The following is a 19,074-nucleotide window of genomic DNA, read 5'->3' as shown; positions in this document are numbered from 1 at the left end:
TGCGCTGTCTGGGCTGTGACAGCGCATCGCAAAGCCGCTCCGTCCATTATATTCAATGGTGGGAAGTTTGCGGCTAGCGGTGGGGTCACCCGCCGGTCAGCGGCTGACCGGCGGGTGACCCCACCGCTAGCCGCAAACTTCCCACCATTGAAAGTAATGGAGCGGCTTTGCGATGCGCTGTCTGACAGCTCAGACAGTGCACAGCCAATCAGGTGAGCGCCACGGAAGTAGCGCTTCCTGATTGGCTGAAGGGACTTCAGTGACAGGAGTCACGTGATGTCCCGGCATTCGGGGAGAGGGGTCTCATATGTTAGCATGGGACCCCTTTCGGTCCGCAGGTCCGGGTGTTCGTTTTCTTTTTTTGCCAAGTCCGTGGATTTATCTCTGGACCATGGCTGAGGTGAGTATATTGAACTTTTATTTTAAGGTACCCCTGGATTCTACATGGAGAAGAGGACCGATGTCGGCGTGTGAACATAGGTAAGTATGTGTGTGTCGGCAGTGTGTAATAAAGTTTTACTGTCGACGGTGTCTGTGTCCTGTTTTTATTTGGGTATTTTTTTTCCATTAGAACTACAGGTACCAGCGGGCCCGTTTTTCTCCCGCATGCTGGTACTTGTGGTTCTCCAAGTACCAGCTTGCGGGGGAGGCTTGCTGGGACTTGTAGTACTACTGGAAAAAACAATATCTTTTCATTTACAACAAAGGCTATCAGCCCCCCCATCCGCAGCCCATTGGATGGGGGGGACAGCCTCGGGCTTCACTCCTGGCCCTTGGGTGGCTGGGGGGGGGGGGACCCCTTGATTGAAGGGGTCCCCACTCCCCCAGGGTACCCCGGCCAGGGGTGACTAGTTGGATATTTAATGCCACGGCCGCAGGGCACGGTATAAAAGTGACCCCCGGCTGTGGCATTATCTGTCCAGCTAGTGGAGCCCGATGCTGGTGTGAAAAATACGGGGGACCCCTACTCGTTTTGTCCCCCGTATTTTTTGCACCAGCACCAGGCGCAGAGCCCGGTGCTGGTTTTAAAAATACGGGGGGATCCCCTGTCAATTTTTCCCCCGCATTTTTAGAACCAGGACCAGCTCGAAGAGCCCGAGGCTGGTTATGCTTTTGGAGGGGGGACCCCACGCCATTTTTTTCCCGTGTTTTTAACCATTCCATCTAAAAAAAATAATAATAATTTTAAAAAATATATAAATAATACTTGTGCCTCCAAAAAAGACAAACCAAGTACCTAATCCCATCTAATAAAAATAGATATGCTTCAAGCTGCTGGGTTCCATCGTACGACTATCCAAATTATTAATAATGAATTAATTAGTGATTAATAATAATGTGTGGGCCAGAAAAGTCCATTTATAATGACAACCACTGTTTTCTATGGGTGAAACGGGTTCAGTGTGAAAGGTACCAAAACGGGAATGAAATGGTAATTTACTGGTTACAACATGAGATGTGAAAGGGGTTTAACTGCTCAGACCCGTTTTAAGAACCGTTTCAAATACCATTTCAAAAGCAGGTTTTGCGATGTGAAAGCAGCATTATTAATCATACTAAGTTCAAATTCCTTGGAGTGATACATTTGTAGTGAGCAGTTACAATAACCTTTCATTCTTAACAGTATCACAAGTCTCTATTGCATTGATACAATGATTTTAGATACTAGAATAACAAATTCGTTTGTGGATACTGTGTTTCTTTTATAGAAAGTATGTATGGTTCCTACAGAGTATATATAAATTCATATTCATCTATACATTGTGTATAAAGTTTTATTAGTGTGACATTATTTTAATAAATAATTCTGTTTATACTTAAGACTTATGATGTTACTGCTAGTAAGGGTTACAACCAGGGGCGTAGCCAGACCTTTCTGAGCCGTATAGCAACATTTTGAAGGGCCCCGTCAAAATGCTTCTAGAGTGACACCTCTCTGCAGCAGTTCATTTTTTGCCCCATAATAGACTAGTGCCCTAATTAATTTTCTGAACAATAGTAGTACCTTAGTTAATGTTATGTCACATTGTAGGGCAACCAGTACACATTATTTAACCCAGGGCTTAAAGTGAGACGAAACGGGGCGGAACTGCGTTCTGTCAGTTCCACTTGGAGACAGAAGTCCTCCGGCTCACCTAACCCGATGTGTGCCGGGCGCCCGCTCAGATTGTGTTACCAGCGGGCGCCCGGCTCCCTCTCCACAGCGGAAGCCAGCGGCAGGAGCTCACTCCTGAGCTCCGGCTTCCGGCTCTGTCAGCGTGAGCTATGGGAGAGATGTCATAATGTCTCTCCCATAGTGCAGAGGAGCGGACGCCAGGAGAACTGCTGCAGTTGGACACGGGAGCAGGGCTTGGTGAGTATGTTTTTTCTTTTTACATATGTGTGAGTGTATTAGCGGCGCTTCTACTGGGGGCAGAGTACAAGGGGGAAAGCTACTGGGGGCAAACTACAAGGGGTAAGCTACTGGGGGCAAACTACAGGGGGTCATTACTACTGGGGGCTAAACTACAGGGGAGCTAAACTACAAGGGGGCAAACTACAAGGGGGCTAAACTACTGGAGGCATAACTGCAGGGTCTAAACTACTGGGGGCATTACTACTTGGGGGCTAAACTACAAGGGAGCAAACTACAGGGGGGCATTACTACTTGGGACATTACTACTGGGGGCTAAACTACAAGGGGACTACACTACTGGAGGCTAAACTACTGGGGGCATAACTACAGGAGCTAAACTACTGGGGGCATTACTACTTGAGGGCTAAACTACAAGGGAGCAAACTACAGGGGGGCATTACTACTTGGGACATTACTACTGGAGGCTAAACTACTGGGGGCATAACTACTGGGGGCATAACTACTGGGGGCATAACTACAGGGGCTAAACTACAACAGGGCTAAACTACAAGGGGGCAAACTACAGGAAGGCTAAACTATCGTGAGCATTACTCCTGGGGGGCTAAACTACTGGGGGCATAACTGCAGTTGCTAAACTTCAGGGGGTATTACCGCTGGGGGCAAACTACAGGGGGGCTAAACTACATGGGGCAAACTACATGAGGGCTAAACTACTGGGCGCATTACCACTGGGAGGCTATACTAAAGGGTGGGGGGGTAAACTACTGGGGTTATAACTGCAGGGGCATTACCAATGGTGCATAAATACTGGGGCAAAATGACTGGGGGCATTACTACAGGCGACATTACTACTGGGGGCAATACTACACAGGGGCATTACCATTAAGGACATTACTAATGGGGGCACTACTAATGAGGGCATTATAAAGGGGGCACTTCATAAGGGGCATCACTCCTGGGGACATAAGGAGCACTACTACTGGGGGCATTGCCTAAGGGGCACCACTACTATGGGCTCTATATAAGGGGCACTACCAGTACAGTGGACATTGCATAAGGAGCACTACTGTGGGCATTGTATAAGGGGCGCTACTGCTGTGGGCATTATGTATATTACGGGGTGCTACTACTATGGCCATTATGTGTATTAGGGGTGCTACTACTGTGGGCATTATTACTATTGTGTGACCACACCCCTTTCTTTTTGAGACCACGACCCTTTTTGGGGCGCAATACCTTTATTACATGGGCACTGGGGGGAGGGGGTGGGGGGGAGTTCCACCACCTCTCTAGGACCACTTTAAGCACTGAAAGTACCCCAATTCACATTACGATATACAGTGTCCCCAGTTCATATTAAGCCACACTATAGTGTCTCCACTTCATATTGTGCCACATTGAAGTGCCCCACATATTATGTAACATTATAATGCCCTCCAGTTTATTTTATACCACATTACAAAGAGCAGGTTCAGGGGCATACCTATATATATTATAGGCCCCAAAGCAAATGTTTGTAAGGGCCCCTATGTATGTACCAATGGTGAAAAAATAAGAATTTACTCACCGGTAATTCGATTTCTCGTAGTCCGTAGTGGATGCTGGGACTCCGTAAGGACCATGGGGAATAGCGGCTCCGCAGGAGACTGGGCACAACTAAAAGAAAGCTTTAGACTAGCTGGTGTGCACTGGCTCCTCCCACTATGACCCTCCTCCAGACTTCAGTTAGGATACTGTGCCCGGAAGAGCTGACACAATAAGGAAGGATTTTGAATCCCAGGTAAGACTCATACCAGCCACACCAATCACACCGTATAACTCGTGATACAATACCCAGTTAACAGTATGATAACAACTGAGCCTCTCAACAGACGGCTCAACAATAACCCTGTAGTTAAGCAATAACTATATACAAGTATTGCAGACAATCCGCACTTGGGATGGGCGCCCAGCATCCACTACGGACTACGAGAAATAGAATTACCGGTGAGTAAATTCTTATTTTCTCTGACGTCCTAAGTGGATGCTGGGACTCCGTAAGGACCATGGGGATTATACCAAAGCTCCCAAACGGGCGGGAGAGTGCGGATGACTCTGCAGCACCGAATGGGCAAACTCTAGGTCCTCCTCAGACAGGGTGTCAAACTTGTAGAATTTAGCAAACGTGTTTGACCCCGACCAAGTAGCTGCTCGGCAAAGTTGAAGAGCCGAGACCCCTCGGGCAGCCGCCCAAGAAGAGCCCACCTTCCTCGTGGAATGGGCTTTTACAGATTTAGGATGCGGCAGTCCAGCCGCAGAATGTGCAAGCTGAATCGTACTACAGATCCAGCGAGCAATAGTCTGCTTTGAAGCAGGTGCACCCACCTTGTGGGGCGCATACAGGATAAACAGCGAGTCAGTCTTTCTGACTCCAGCTGTCCTGGAAACATACATTTCTCTGACGTCCTAAGTGGATGCTGGGGACTCCGTCAGGACCATGGGGAATAGCGGCTCCGCAGGAGACAGGGCACAAAAGTAAAAGCTTTAGGATCAGGTGGTGTGCACTGGCTCCTCCCCCTATGACCCTCCTCCAAGCCTCAGTTAGATTTTTGTGCCCGGCCGAGAAGGGTGCAATCTAGGTGGCTCTCCTAAAGAGCTGCTTAGAGTAAAAGTTTTGTTAGGTTTTTTTATTTTCAGTGAGTCCTGCTGGCAACAGGCTCACTGCATCGAGGGACTTAGGGGAGAGAAGTGAACTCACCTGCGTGCAGGATGGATTGGCTTCTTAGGCTACTGGACACCATTAGCTCCAGAGGGAGTCGGAACACAGGTCTCACCCTGGGGTTCGTCCCGGAGCCGCGCCGCCGACCCCCTTGCAGATGCCGAAAAGTGAAAAGGTACAGAAACCGGCGGCAGAAGACTTTTCAGTCTTCATAAGGTAGCGCACAGCACTGCAGCTGTGCGCCATTGTTGTCAGCACACTTCATAGCAGCGGTCACTGAGGGTGCAGGGCGTTGGGGGGGGCGCCCTGGGCAGCAATGATAGTACCTTATTCTGGCTAAAAATACATCACATATAGCCCCTGGGGGCTATATGGATGTATTTAACCCCTGCCAGGTCTCAGAAAAACGGGAGAAGAAGCCCGCCGAAAAGGGGGCGGGGCCTATTCTCCTCAGCACACAGCGCCATTTTCCCTCACAGAAATGCTGGTGGGAAGGCTCCCAGGCTCTCCCCTGCACTGCACTACAGAAACAGGGTTAAAACAGAGAGGGGGGGCACTTATTTGGCGATATGACTATATATATTAAAATGCTATAAGGGAAAAACACTTATATAAAGGTTGTCCCTGTATAATTATAGCGTTTTTGGTGTGTGCTGGCAAACTCTCCCTCTGTCTCCCCAAAGGGCTAGTGGGGTCCTGTCCTCTATCAGAGCATTCCCTGTGTGTGTGCTGTGTGTCGGTACGTGTGTGTCGACATGTATGAGGACGATGTTGGTGAGGAGGCGGAGCAATTGCCTGTAATGGTGATGTCACTCTAGGGAGTCGACACCGGAATGGATGGCTTATTTAAGGAATTACGTGATAATGTCAACACGCTGCAAGGTCGGTTGACGACATGAGACGGCCGGCAAACCAATTAGTACCTGTCCAGGCGTCTCAAACACCGTCAGGGGCGTTAAAACGTCCTTTTACCTCAGTCGGTCGACACAGACACAGACACGGACACTGACTCCAGTGTCGACGGTGAAGAAACAAACGTATTTTCCTTTAGGGCCACACGTTACTTGTTAAGGGCAATGAAGGAGATGTTACATATTTCTGATACTACAAGTACCACAAAAAAGGGTATTATGTGGAGTGTGAAAAAACTACATGTGGTTTTTCCTGAATCAGATAAATTAAATGAAGTGTGTGATGATGCGTGGGTTTCCCCCGATAGAAAATTATTGGCGGTATACCCTTTCCCGCCAGAAGTTATGGCGCGTTGGGAAACACCCCTTAGGGTGGATAAGGCGCTCACACGCTTATCAAAACAAGTGGCGTTACCGTCTCCAGATACGGCCGCCCTCAAGGAGCCAACTGATAGGAGGCTGGAAAATATCCTAAAAAGTATATACACACATACTGGTGTTATACTGCGACCAGCGATCGCCTCAGCCTGGATGGGCAGCGCTGGGGTGGCTTGGTCGGATTCCCTGACTGGAAATATTGATACCCTTGACAGGGACAGTATTTTATTGACTATAGAGCATTTAAAGGATGCATTTCTATATATGCGAGATGCACAGAGGGATATTTGCACTCTGGCATCAAGAGTAAGTGCGATGTCCATATCTGCCAGAAGATGTTTATGGACACGACAGTGGTCAGGTGATGCAGATTCCAAACGGCACATGGAAGTATTGCCGTATAAAGGGGAGGAGTTATTTGGGGTCGGTCCATCGGATCTGGTGGCCACGGCAACAGCTGGAAAATCCACCTTTTTTACCCCAAGTCACATCTCAGCAGAAAAAGACATTGTCTTTTCAGCCTCAGTCCTTTCGTCCCCATAAGGGAAGAAGACTGCAGCAGGCAGCCCATTCCCAGGAACAGAAGCCTTCCACCGCTTCTGCCAAGTCCTCAGCATGACGCTGGGGCCGTACAAACAGGTGCGGTGGGGGGTCGTCTCAAGAGTTTCAGCACGCAGTGGGCTTACTCGCAAGTGGACCCCTGGATCCTACAAGTAGTATCCCAGGGGTACAGATTGGAAATTCGAGACGTCTCCCCCTCGCAGGTTCCTGAAGTTTGCTTTACCAACGTCTCCCTCCGACAGGGAGGCAGTATTGGAAACAATTCACAAGCTGTATTCCCAGCAGGTGATATTCAAAGTACCCCTCCTACAACAAGGAAAGGGGTATTATTCCACACTATATTGTGGTACTGAAGCCAGACGGCTCGGTGAGACCTATTCTAAATCTGAAATATTTGAACACTTACAAAGGTTCAAATCAAGATGGAGTCACTCAGAGCAGTGATAGCGAACCAGGAAGAAGGGGACTATATGGTGTCCCGGGACATCAGGGATGCTTACCTCCATGTCCCAATTTGCCCTTCTCACCAAGGGTATCTCAGGTTCGTGGTACAGAACTGTCACTATCAGTATCAGACGCTGCCGTTTGGATTGTCCACGGCACCCCGGGTCTTTACCAAGGTAATGGCCGAAATGATGATTTTTCTTCAAAGAAAATGGACGACCTCCTGATAAGAGCAAGTTCCAGAGAACAGTTGGAGGTCGGAGTAGCACTATCTCAAGTAGTTCTACGACAGCACGGGTGGATTCTAAATATTCCAAAACCGCAGTTGTTTCCGACGACACGTCTGCTGTTCCTAGGGATGATTCTGGACACAGTCCAGAAAAAGGTGTTTCTCCCGGAGGAGAAAGCCAGGGAGTTATCCGAGCTAGTCAGGAACCTCCTAAAACCAGGAAAAGTGTCAGTGCATCATTGCACAAGAGTCCTGGGAAAAATGGTGGCTTATTACGAAGCAATTCCATTCGGCAGATTCCACGCAAGAACTTTTCAGTGGGATCTGCTGGACAAATGGTCCGGATCGCATCTTCAGATGCATCAGCGGATAACCCTATCTCCAAGGACAAGGGTGTCTCTCCTGTGGTGGTTACAGAGTGCTCATCTTCTAGAGGGCCGCAGATTCGGCATTCAGGATTGGATGTTGGTGACCACGGAGGCCAGCCTGAGAGGCTGGGGAGCAGTCACACAGGGAAAAAATTTCCAGGGAGTGTGATCAAGTCTGGAGACTTTTCTCCACATAAATATACTGGAGCTAAGGGCAATTTAAATGCTCTAAGCTTAGCAAGACCTCTGCTTCAAGGTCAGCCGGTATTGATCCAGTGGGACAACATCACGGCAGTCGCCCACGTAAACAGGGCGGCACAAGCAGCAGGAGGGCAATGGAAAAAACTGCAAGGATTTTTCGCTGGGCGGAAAATCATGTGATAGCACTGTCAGTAGTGTTCATTCCGGGAGTGGACAACTGGGAAGCAGACTTCCTCAGCAGGCACGACCTCCACCCGGGAGAGTGGGGACTTCATCGGGAAGTTTTTCACATGATTGTGAACCGTTGGGAAAGACCAAAGGTGGACATGATGGCGTCCCGCCTGAACAAAAAACTGGACAGGTATTGCGCCAGGTCAAGAGACCCTCAGGCAATAGCTGTGGACGTTCTGGTAACACCGTGGGTGTACCAGTCGGTGTATGTGTTCCCTCCTCTGCGTCTCATACCTAAGGTACTGAGAATTATAAGACGTAGAGGAGTAAGAACTATACTCGTGGCTCCGGATTGGCCAAGAAGGACTTGGTACCCGGAACTTCAAGAGATGCTCACAGAGGACTCATGGCCTCTGCCGCTAAGAAGGGACTTGCTTCAGCAAGTACCATGTCTGTTCCAAGACTTACCGCGGCTGCGTTTGACGGCATGGCGGTTGAACGCCGGATCCTAAGGGAAAAAGGCATTCCGGAAGAGGTCATTCCTACCCTGGTCAAAGCCAGGAAGGAGGTGACCGCACAACATTATCACCACATGTGGCGAAAATATGTTGCGTGGTGTGAGGCCAGGAAGGCCCCATGAAGAAATTTCAACTCGGTCGATTCCTGCATTTCGTGCAAACAGGAGTGTCTATGGGCCTCAAATTGGGGTCCATTAAGGTTCAAATTTCGGCCCTGTCGATTTTCTTCCAGAAAGAATTGGCTTCAGTTCCTGAAGTCCAGAAGTTTGTCAAGGGAGTACTGCATATACAACCCCCTTTTGTGCCTCCAGTGGCACTGTGGGATCTCAACGTAGTTCTGGGATTCCTCAAATCACATTGGTTTAAACCGTTCAAATCTGTGGATTTGAAATATCTCACATGGAAAGTGACCATGATGTTGGCCCTGGCCTCGGCCAGGCGAGTGTCAGAATTGGCGGCTTTGTCTCACAAAAGCCCATATCTGATTGTCCATTCGGACAGGGCAGAGCTGCGGACTCGTCCCCAGTTTCTCCCTAAGGTGGTGTCAGCGTTTCACCTGAACCAGCTTATTGTGGTACCTGCGGCTACTAGGGACTTGGAGGACTCCAAGTTGCTAGATGTTGTCAGGGCCCTGAAAATATAGGTTTCCAGGACGGCTGGAGTCAGGAAAACTGACTTGCTGTTATCCTGTAGGCACCCAACAAACTGGGTGCTCTTGCTTCTAAGCAGACGATTGCTAGTTGGATGTGTAGTACAATTCAGCTTGCACATTCTGTGGCAGGCCTGCCACAGCCAAAATATGTAAATGCCCATTCCACAAGGAAGGTGGGCTCATCTTGGGCGGCTGCCCGAGGGGTCTCGGCTTTACAACTTTGCCGAGCTGCTACTTGGTCAGGGGCACACCCTGGCTGAGGAGGACCTGGAGTTCTCTCACTCGGTGCTGCAGAGTCATCCGCACTCTCCCGCCCGTTTGGGAGCTTTGGTATAATCCCCATGGTCCTGACGGAGTCCCCAGCATCCACTTAGGACGTCAGAGAAAATAAGAATTTACTTACCGATAATTCTATTTCTCGTAGTCCGTAGTGGATGCTGGGCGCCCATCCCAAGTGCGGATTGTCTGCAATACTTGTACATAGTTATTGTTACAAAAAATCGGGTTATTATTGTTGTGAGCCATCTTTTCAGAGGCTCCGCTGTTATCATGCTGTTAACTGGGTTCAGATCACAGGTTGTACAGTGTGATTGGTGTGGCTGGTATGAGTCTTACCCGGGATTCAAAATCCTTCCTTATTGTGTACGCTCGTCCGGGCACAGTATCCTAACTGAGGCTTGGAGGAGGGTCATAGGGGGAGGAGCCAGTGCACACCACCTGATCCTAAAGCTTTTACTTTTGTGCCCTGTCTCCTGCGGAGCCGCTATTCCCCATGGTCCTGACGGAGTCCCCAGCATCCACTACGGACTACGAGAAATAGAATTATCGGTAAGTAAATTCTTATTTTTCAGGGCCCTGACTACGTCCAACAACTTGGAAGCCTCCAAGTCTTTAGTAGCCGCAGGCACCACGATAGGCTGGTTCAGATGAAAAGCTGATACCACCTTAGGGAGAAATTGGGGACAAGTCCTCAATTCTGCCCTATCCATATGGAAAATCAGATAAGGGCTTTTACATGACAAAGCCGCCAATTCTGACACACGCCTGGCCGAAGCCAAGGCCAACAACATGACCACTTTCCACGTGAGATACTTCAATTCCACGGTTTAAGTGGCTCAAACCAATGTGACTTTAGGAAATCCAACACCACGTTGAGATCCCAAGGTGCCACTGGAGGCACAAAAGTGGGCAGAATATGCAGCACTCCCTTAACAAAAGTCTGAACTTCAGGTAGTGAAGCCAGTTCTCTCTGGAAGAAAATCGATAGAGCCGAAATCTGGACCTTAATGGAACCCAATCTTAGGCCCATAGTTACCCCTGACTGTAGGAAGTGCAGGAAACGGCCCAGCTGAAATTCCTCCGTTGGGGCCTTCCTGGCCTCACACCACGCAACATATTTTCGCCATATGCGGTGATAATGGTTTGCGGTTACTTCCTTCCTAGCTTTAATCAGCGTAGTAATGACTTCCTCCGGAATACCCTTTTCCTTCAGGATCCGGTGTTCAACCACCATGCCGTCAAACGCAGCCGCGGTAAGTCTTGGAACAGACAGGGCCCCTGCAGCAGCAGGTCCTGTCTGAGCGGCAGAGGCCAAGGGTCCTCTGAGATCATTTCTTGAAGTTCCGGGTACCAAGCTCTTCTTGGCCAATCCGGAACAATGAGTATAGTTCTTACTCCTCTTCTCCTTATTATCCTCAGTACCTTTGGTATGAGAGGAAGAGGAGGGAACACATAAACCGACCGGTACACCCACGGTGTCACTAGAGCGTCCACAGCTATCGCCTGCGGGTCTCTTGACCTGGCGCAATATCTTTCTAGCTTTTTGTTTAGGCAGTACGCCATCATGTCCACCTGTGGCCTTTCCCAACGGTTTACAATCAGTTGGAAGACTTCTGGATGAAGTCCCCGCTCTCCCGGGTGGAGGTCGTGCCTGCTGAGGAAGTCTGCTTCCCAGTTGTCCACTCCCGGAATGAACACTGCTGACAGTGCTAACACGTGATTTTCCGCCCATCGGAGAATCCTTGTGGCTTCTGCCATCGCCGTCCTGCTTCTCGTGCCGCCCTGTCGGTTTACATGGGCGACTGCCGTGATGTTGTCTGACTGGATCAGTACCGGCTGGTTTTGAAGCAGGGATTTTGCCTGACTTAGGGCATTGTAAATGGCCCTCAGTTCCAGAATATTTATGTGTAGGGAAGTCTCCTGACTTGACCATAGTCCTTGGAAGTTTCTTCCCTGTGTGACTGCCCCCCAGCCTCGAAGGCTGGCATCCGTGGTCCTGTATGCCGAATCTGCGGCCCTCCTGATGATGAGCACTTTGCAGCCACCACAGCAGAGACACCCTGGTCCTTGGAGACAGGGTTATCAGCCGATGCATCTGAAGATGCGATCCGGACCACTTGTCCAACAGGTCCCACTGAAAGGTTCTTGCATGGAACCTGCCGAATGGAATTGCTTCGTAGGAAGCTACCATCTTTCCCAGGATCCGCGTGCAGTGATGCACCGACACCTGTTTTGGTTTTAGGAGACCTCTGACTAGAGATGACAACTCCTTGGCCTTCTCCTCCGGGAGAAACACTTTTTTCTGTTCTGTGTCCAGAACCATCCCCAGGAACAGTAGACGTGTCATAGGGAACAGCTGTGACTTTGGAATATTTAGAATCCAGCCGTGCTGTTGTAGCACCTCCCGAGATAGTGCTACCCCGACTAACAACTGCTCCCTGGACCTCGCCTTTATAAGGAGATTGTCCAAGTACGGGATAATTAAAACTCCCTTCTTCCGAAGGAGTATCATCATTTCGGCCATTACCTTGGTAAAGACCCTCGGAGCCGTGGATAGACCGAACGGCAACGTCTGGAATTGGTAATGACAATCCTGTACCACAAATCTGAGGTACTCCTGGTGAGGATGGTAAATGGGGACATGCAGGTAAGCATCCTTGATGTCCAGTGATACCATGTAATCCCCCTCGTCCAGGCTTGCAATAACCGCCCTGAGCGATTCCATCTTGAACTTGAATTTTTTTATATATGTGTTCAAGGATTTCAAATTTAAAATGGGTCTCACCGAACCGTCCGGTTTCGGTACCACAAACATTGTGGAATAGTAACCCCGTCCTTGTTGAAGTAGGGGCACCTTTACTATCACCTGCTGGGAATACAGCTTGTGAATTGCCTCTATCACTGCCTCCCTGCCTGAGGGAGTTGTCGGCAAGGCAGATTTGAGGAAACGGCGGGGGGAGACGTCTCAAATTCCAGCTTGTACCCCTGAGATACTACTTGAAAGATCCAGGGATCCACCCGTGAGCGAGCCCACTGATCGCTGAAATAATGAGACGGGCCCCCACCGTACCTGGCTCCGCCTGTGGAGCCCCAGCGTCATGCGGTGGACTTAGAGGAAGCGGGGGAGGACTTTTGCTCCTGGGAACTGGCTGTATGCTGCAGCTTTTTCCCTCTACCTCTGCCTCTGGGCAGAAAGGACGCGCCTTTAACCCGCTTGCCCTTATGGGGCCGAAAGGACTGTACCTGATAATACGGTGCTTTCTTTGGCTGTGAGGGAACATGGGGTAAAAATGCAGACTTCCCAGCAGTTGCTGTGGAAACTAGGTCCGAGAGACCATCCCCGAACAACTCCTCACCTTTATAAGGCAAAACTTCCATGTGCCTTTTTGAGTCTGCATCACCTGTCCACTGCCGAGTTCATAACCCTCTCCTGGCAGAAATAGACATTGCACTTATTTTAGATGCCAGCCGGCAAATATCCCTCTGTGCATCTCTCATGTATAAGACTGCGTCTTTAATATGCTCTACCGTTAGCAATATAGTGTCCCTGTCTAGGGTATCAATATTTTCCGACAGGGAATCTGACCACGCAGCTGCAGCACTGCACATCCATGCTGAAGCAATAGCTGGTCTCAGTATAATACCTGTGTGTGTATATACCGACTTCAGGATAAACTCCTGCTTTCTATCAGCAGGTTCCTTTAGGGCGGCCGTATCCGGAGACGGTAGTGCCACCTTCTTTGACAAGCGTGTAAGCGCTTTATCCACCCTAGGGGATGTTTCCCAACGTGACCTATCCTCTGGCGAGAAAGGGTACGCCATTAGTAACCTTTTATAAATTACTAGTTTCTTATCGGGGGAAGCCCACGCTTCTTCACACACTTCATTTAACTGCTCAGATGGAGGAAAAACTACTGGTAGTTTTTTCTCTACAAACATAATACCCTTTTTTGTGGTACCGGGGGTAACATCAGAAATGTGCAACACATTTTTCATTGCCTCAATCATGTAACGTGTGGCCCTATTGGAAGTTACATTAGTCTCATCGTCGTCGACACTGGAGTCAGTATCCGTGTCGACATCTGTGTCTGCCATCTGAGGTAGCGGGCGTTTTAGAGCCCCTGATGGCTTTTGAGACGCCTGGGCAGGCACAGGCTGAGAAGCCGGCTGTCCCATATTCGGTATGTCGTCAAACCTTTTATGTAAGGAGTCGACACTGTCACGTAGTTCCTTCCACATAACCATCCACTCAGGTGTCGGCCCCGCAGGGGGTGACATCACATTTATAGGCATCTGCTCCGCCTCCACATAAGCCTCCTCATCAAACATGTCGACACAGCCGTACCGACACACCGCATACACACAGGGAATGCTCTGACAGAGGACAGGACCCCACAAGACCCCACAAAGCCCTTTGGGGAGACAGAGAGAGCGCTATATAACACAGGGATCCCACTATAAATGAGTGTTTTATCCCTTATAGCTGCTTATATTACATATACTGCGCCTAAATTTAGTGCCCCCCCTCTCTTTTTTACCCTTATGTAGCTTGACACTGCAGGGGAGAGCCAGGGAGCGTCCTTCCAGCGGAGCTGTGAGGGAAAAATGGCGCCAGTGTGCTGAGGGAGATAGCCCCGCCCCTTTTCCGGCGGACTTCTCCCGCTTTTTCTGGAATTCTGGCAGGGGTATTTTTACACCTATATTGCCTTCCTGACTATATATGGTGTAGATTTGCCAGCCAAGGTTTATTATATTGCCCCCCCCCCCCCAGCGCCCTGCACCCATCAGTGACCGGAGTGTGAGGTGTGCATGAGGAGCAATGGCGCACAGCTACAGTGCTGTGCGCTACCTTGTTGAAGACAGAAGTCTTCTGCCGCCGATTTTCCGGAACACTTCTTGCTTCTGGCTCTGTAAGGGGGCCGGCGGCGTGGCTCCGGGACCGAACGATCGAGGTCGGGTCCTGTGTTCGATCCCTCTGGAGCTAATGGTGTCCAGTAGCCTAAGAAGCCCAAGCTACCTCCAGTCAGGTAGGTTCGCTTCTTCTCCCCTTAGTCCCTCGCTGCAGTGAGATGCAGGCGCAGTATTTAAATTGGAAAAAGAAAAAAAGAAAGAAAAAAGACAGAATATAGGGAAATACCAGACTGAATAAAAATATCACATTTATTTACCACAGAAATTAAATTAAAATTCTTTATGAACACAATAAATCATATATAGAATCTTTTTCCCATGTTAGTCCATCTAAGTATAAATGGATAGATCCACACAGTCACAGCCTGATCGGCTTAAAATGTCCTGGGACCTGAATTCCTTGGCCTCAAAGGCTTCCAGTATATAAAACAGTGTTCTTTATGGATAAAAGAGTGGTGTACTCTAAAACGTCACACTAAGGTCCCATCATTAGCATCTATGGCAATAAAATTAGGACCATATACACCCGATATGTTGACAGAGTTATTCCAGATCGCAGTAGGTACTATTAGAATTTCCTGTTAACAAGACGTATTACAGGTGTACCTTCTGTCATTTACTCCGTCTGCCGGCTCTCCGCCTCCGTCTCCGTTCAGACTCCCTCCTCGATTATCTGGCCAGCCGCCGCCTCCCAGAGCCTGACGAAGCCCCTGAGGGGGGGAAACGCGTTGGAGCTGCATCCAGAGTCAATCACCCGAGTGAACGCTGATCGCTCACACCCCGCTCACACCCCCGGAAGCCACGGACCGCGAAACCGGAAGCCAGAGTGGTGCGTTTCACAGCCCACCGGCAGTGCAGGACGAAGGAGCACTGAGGCTCTGGGAGGCGGCGGCTGGCCAGATAATCGAGGAGGGAGTCTGAACGGAGACGGAGGCGGAGAGCCGGCAGACGGAGTAAATGACAGAAGGTACACCTGTAATACGTCTTGTTAACAGGAAATTCTAATAGTACCTACTGCGATCTGGAATAACTCTGTCAACATATCGGGTGTATATGGTCCTAATTTTATTGCCATAGATGCTAATGATGGGACCTTAGTGTGACGTTTTAGAGTACACCACTCTTTTATCCATAAAGAACACTGTTTTATATACTGGAAGCCTTTGAGGCCAAGGAATTCAGGTCCCAGGACATTTTAAGCCGATCAGGCTGTGACTGTGTGGATCTATCCATTTATACTTAGATGGACTAACATGGGAAAAAGATTCTATATATGATTTATTGTGTTCATAAAGAATTTTAATTTAATTTCTGTGGTAAATAAATGTGATATTTTTATTCAGTCTGGTATTTCCCTATATTCTGTCTTTTTTCTTTCTTTTTTTCTTTTTCCAATTTAAATACTGCGCCTGGATTTCATATTCTAAAGCTATAACCATTAAGGGTAACGGTTTGTCCTACGGCTGCAAATTTAAAATCTTAACCCCATTCCCGTAAGGAGTTTGCGCAGATAATATTTCCTTTGCCTCGCTGCAGTGAGTCTGTTGCCAGCAGATCTCACTGTAAATTAAAAAACCTAAAATATACTTTCTTTCTAGGAGCTCAGGAGAGCCCCTAGTGTGCATCCAGCTCAGCCGGGCACAAGATTCTAACTGGAGTCTGGAGGAGGGCCATAGTGGGAGGAGCCAGTGCACACCAGCTAGTCTAAAGCTTTCTTTTAGTTGTGCCCAGTCTCCTGCGGAGCCGCTATTCCCCATGGTCCTTACGGAGTCCCAGTATCCACTTAGGACTCAGAGAAATCTATGTTAAACATGTAACTATGACAGGGAAGGTGTGCCCTCTCAGCTCTGAGCCCTGTAGCAGCTGCACTCCCTGCATCTATAGTAACTACACCCTTGGTTACAACCACTGCAGTCCTATGGATAACCCTTCACTAAATAGACCCCACATTAGGGGCTTCAATTCTAGCCAATATGTGGTTGTAGAATATGTATTTTTCATTCAATGGTTGACACTGTTGAGAATTTGTTTCTTGTTTTTCTTAACTGTGGTGACAACAGTTACTGCTATATCACGCTTGGAGAGTCTTGGAGTTCTCACAGTATGGCAGATATTATCCTGGAAATTAAGACAGATCGTACTGACTTTTACAAAAATATGTCAAAATGCAGTGAGCAACTTCTAAATGATTAGCTAATGTTAACTGTACTGCTATGACATTCGAGAAAAGTAACAGTCAAGTTCATATTAAGAATTTATGTAGATCATATGTTATGAATGTCAAAACATAAGTATATATTCTGAGTTCCTTGTGGTACAGGTAACAATAATGACACTATAGCAAATATAGTAAGAGAGTTACAGAGAAGGAAAGTGAAATGGTGAAAATATCGAGATGAGTGAGGGAAAAGTGACGATTAACTGAAAATAGACGTACTTGGTGACTTAAGGAAAATAATGATTAGAAAAAACAACAATATATCTGTCAAGAGTGAAGGGAAAATAAAATCAGAGGAAAGGTACTATCTTACTTTTTTTTTACCTACTAACAAATATTCCTATTAATCTTTTGGAAATTACTATATTTAAGTAGTATGTTTTCATTGCTTTTATTCTGTGTAGATGGACACTTACCCAAAAGATGATGGCTCACTTGTAGAAAAGAGGAAGGACCTACACAAAGAGGTCGAAGCAGTAAAAAGAAGTTTTGCGCAACAAGTAGGCATCCTGTACAAGATATATGTTTAATCTCACTTATATTTCTCATACCATGTCTAAAAATTGATTTCTTCTTATGCCATCCCTAATTCAATATTCAGTTTGATACAGTTTCATAAACTGAAAATGAAAATGCCTACTTAGCAGCATTAAAACAATTTCCAGGGACATTAGCTGGGCTGGGGGAAACTATACAAGTTGCATGCAGATATCTATTAGCCAAGACAAAGGAAATTGTAAAGTGCTAATGTGCAATATGGTAATACAGGAGCTGGCACGGTTTCTAGACCTCAGTGACAGCTGGAAAGTGTGGCATTACATGTTTGTCCTATAAATTTGAACCATGCAGAATTGGAAAGTTTCCCCTAGAATTGTGAATTTAAATTTTTTGCTGGAATTTTTATTTTATTTTATTTTTTTGTAAATTACTTGTACCAACTATGTGTTGGGAGGTACATGTTAATATATGTATCCTACATATAGTAAAAAATAAGCACTCAAACACTAAGTGTATAAGATAAAATAACTATTTTTGTCACAATTTTTTAGTAAAGATAAAATATTGCAATATATTCATGACCACAAATAAGTAACCTTTTTGTGTGGTCAGATCTATTTCAGAACCTCGAGACTACATCTCTACATAAATAAAAATAAATAAAAAAGTCCAGGATAGGCATCTGCCTGTCTGTTCGTGCTGATACTGATAACCACTGGATAGATTTTGATGTCGTTTTCACAATTCTATAGAGCAGGGCTGGCCAAACCGGTCCTCAAGATCTACCAACAGTTCATGTTTTCCAGGGCTCCTGGAGATCTGTAGAATTGTCAGTTAGGAATGAATGCAGCACATCTTAATTAATAATGACTAAACCTGTGCACCGGCTAGGTGGTCTGGAAAATGTGAACTGTTGGTAGATCTCGAGGACTGGTTTGGCCAGCCCTGCTATAGAGCATTTGTTGAGGAAGGTTTAGGTGTATGAAAGATTAATCTATGACAAAAGGGAGCCGAGCAGTGATAATTTTAGTAAAGTAAAAGAAAGATTGGCCGTCCAAGCACTTTCTTGGCTGCCTAAACCGTTAAATACGTATATACTACAACGATGGACTTTAGAAATTTATATAAATTATCTGATTTCTCCGGAGAACTGATGTAAGCCCAGTTTATGGATACAAAATTTAAGTTTTTCCCTTTTTTTCCCGTTCCTTTTTCATTTATGTGAAAAACAGTTATTTTTCCTCAAAGTAACATTAATTTCAAATGTTTGCTTTTCTATATGTTTTTCTGTTTTACATTTTTTTTTGTATACGTTTTAGCTAAAGTCAATAGGAATGGAAGTTATGAGGTGAAGGATAAACTGGCAGAGGACGAGGGAGGGGACGATTGTAGGCGCATGCACGGCCAGTTAGTGTGAGAGTATACACGCATATCTCTGTTTCAGTAGCTCTTTAATTAAATAAAAAACATCCACAGACGCAATGTGGCTGGCGTTGACCTAAGGGGGAAAATGGTTTTCTCATGGACAGCTTTAAGTGGCCCTTTTGTGTGTCACATTAAAATTAAATCTATTTGTTTTGACATCAGGAGGAAAAACGACTAATGTCGTCTACAAGGAAATCTTATAAAACCTCAGTTTAAAAAAGCCAAACGCTATAAATTCAAAATTGCTCTTGTGCGA

The 19,074-nt window shown here is 47.2% G+C and overlaps 1 protein-coding gene across 7 annotated transcripts in view; it reads left to right on the top strand.

The window, feature by feature from the left end:
• CCDC146 (coiled-coil domain containing 146) overlaps positions 1-19,074 on the top strand; it is a 387,500-nt gene that overhangs the window by 216,613 nt on the left and 151,813 nt on the right. For all 7 annotated transcript variants that reach the window (XM_063926987.1, XM_063926984.1, XM_063926988.1 and 4 more), the window contains one exon: positions 17,300-17,395. In XM_063926987.1, coding sequence (XP_063783057.1) covers positions 17,300-17,395 — 96 coding nt within the window. The remainder of the gene's footprint in view (positions 1-17,299; positions 17,396-19,074) is intronic.

Source organism: Pseudophryne corroboree, chromosome 6, assembly GCF_028390025.1.
Source record: "Pseudophryne corroboree isolate aPseCor3 chromosome 6, aPseCor3.hap2, whole genome shotgun sequence".
In the NCBI taxonomy this organism is placed as follows: domain Eukaryota; kingdom Metazoa; phylum Chordata; class Amphibia; order Anura; family Myobatrachidae; genus Pseudophryne; species Pseudophryne corroboree.
The sequence above is the reverse complement of the archived record's forward strand: the minus strand, read 5'-3'. Positions and strand labels throughout refer to the sequence as shown.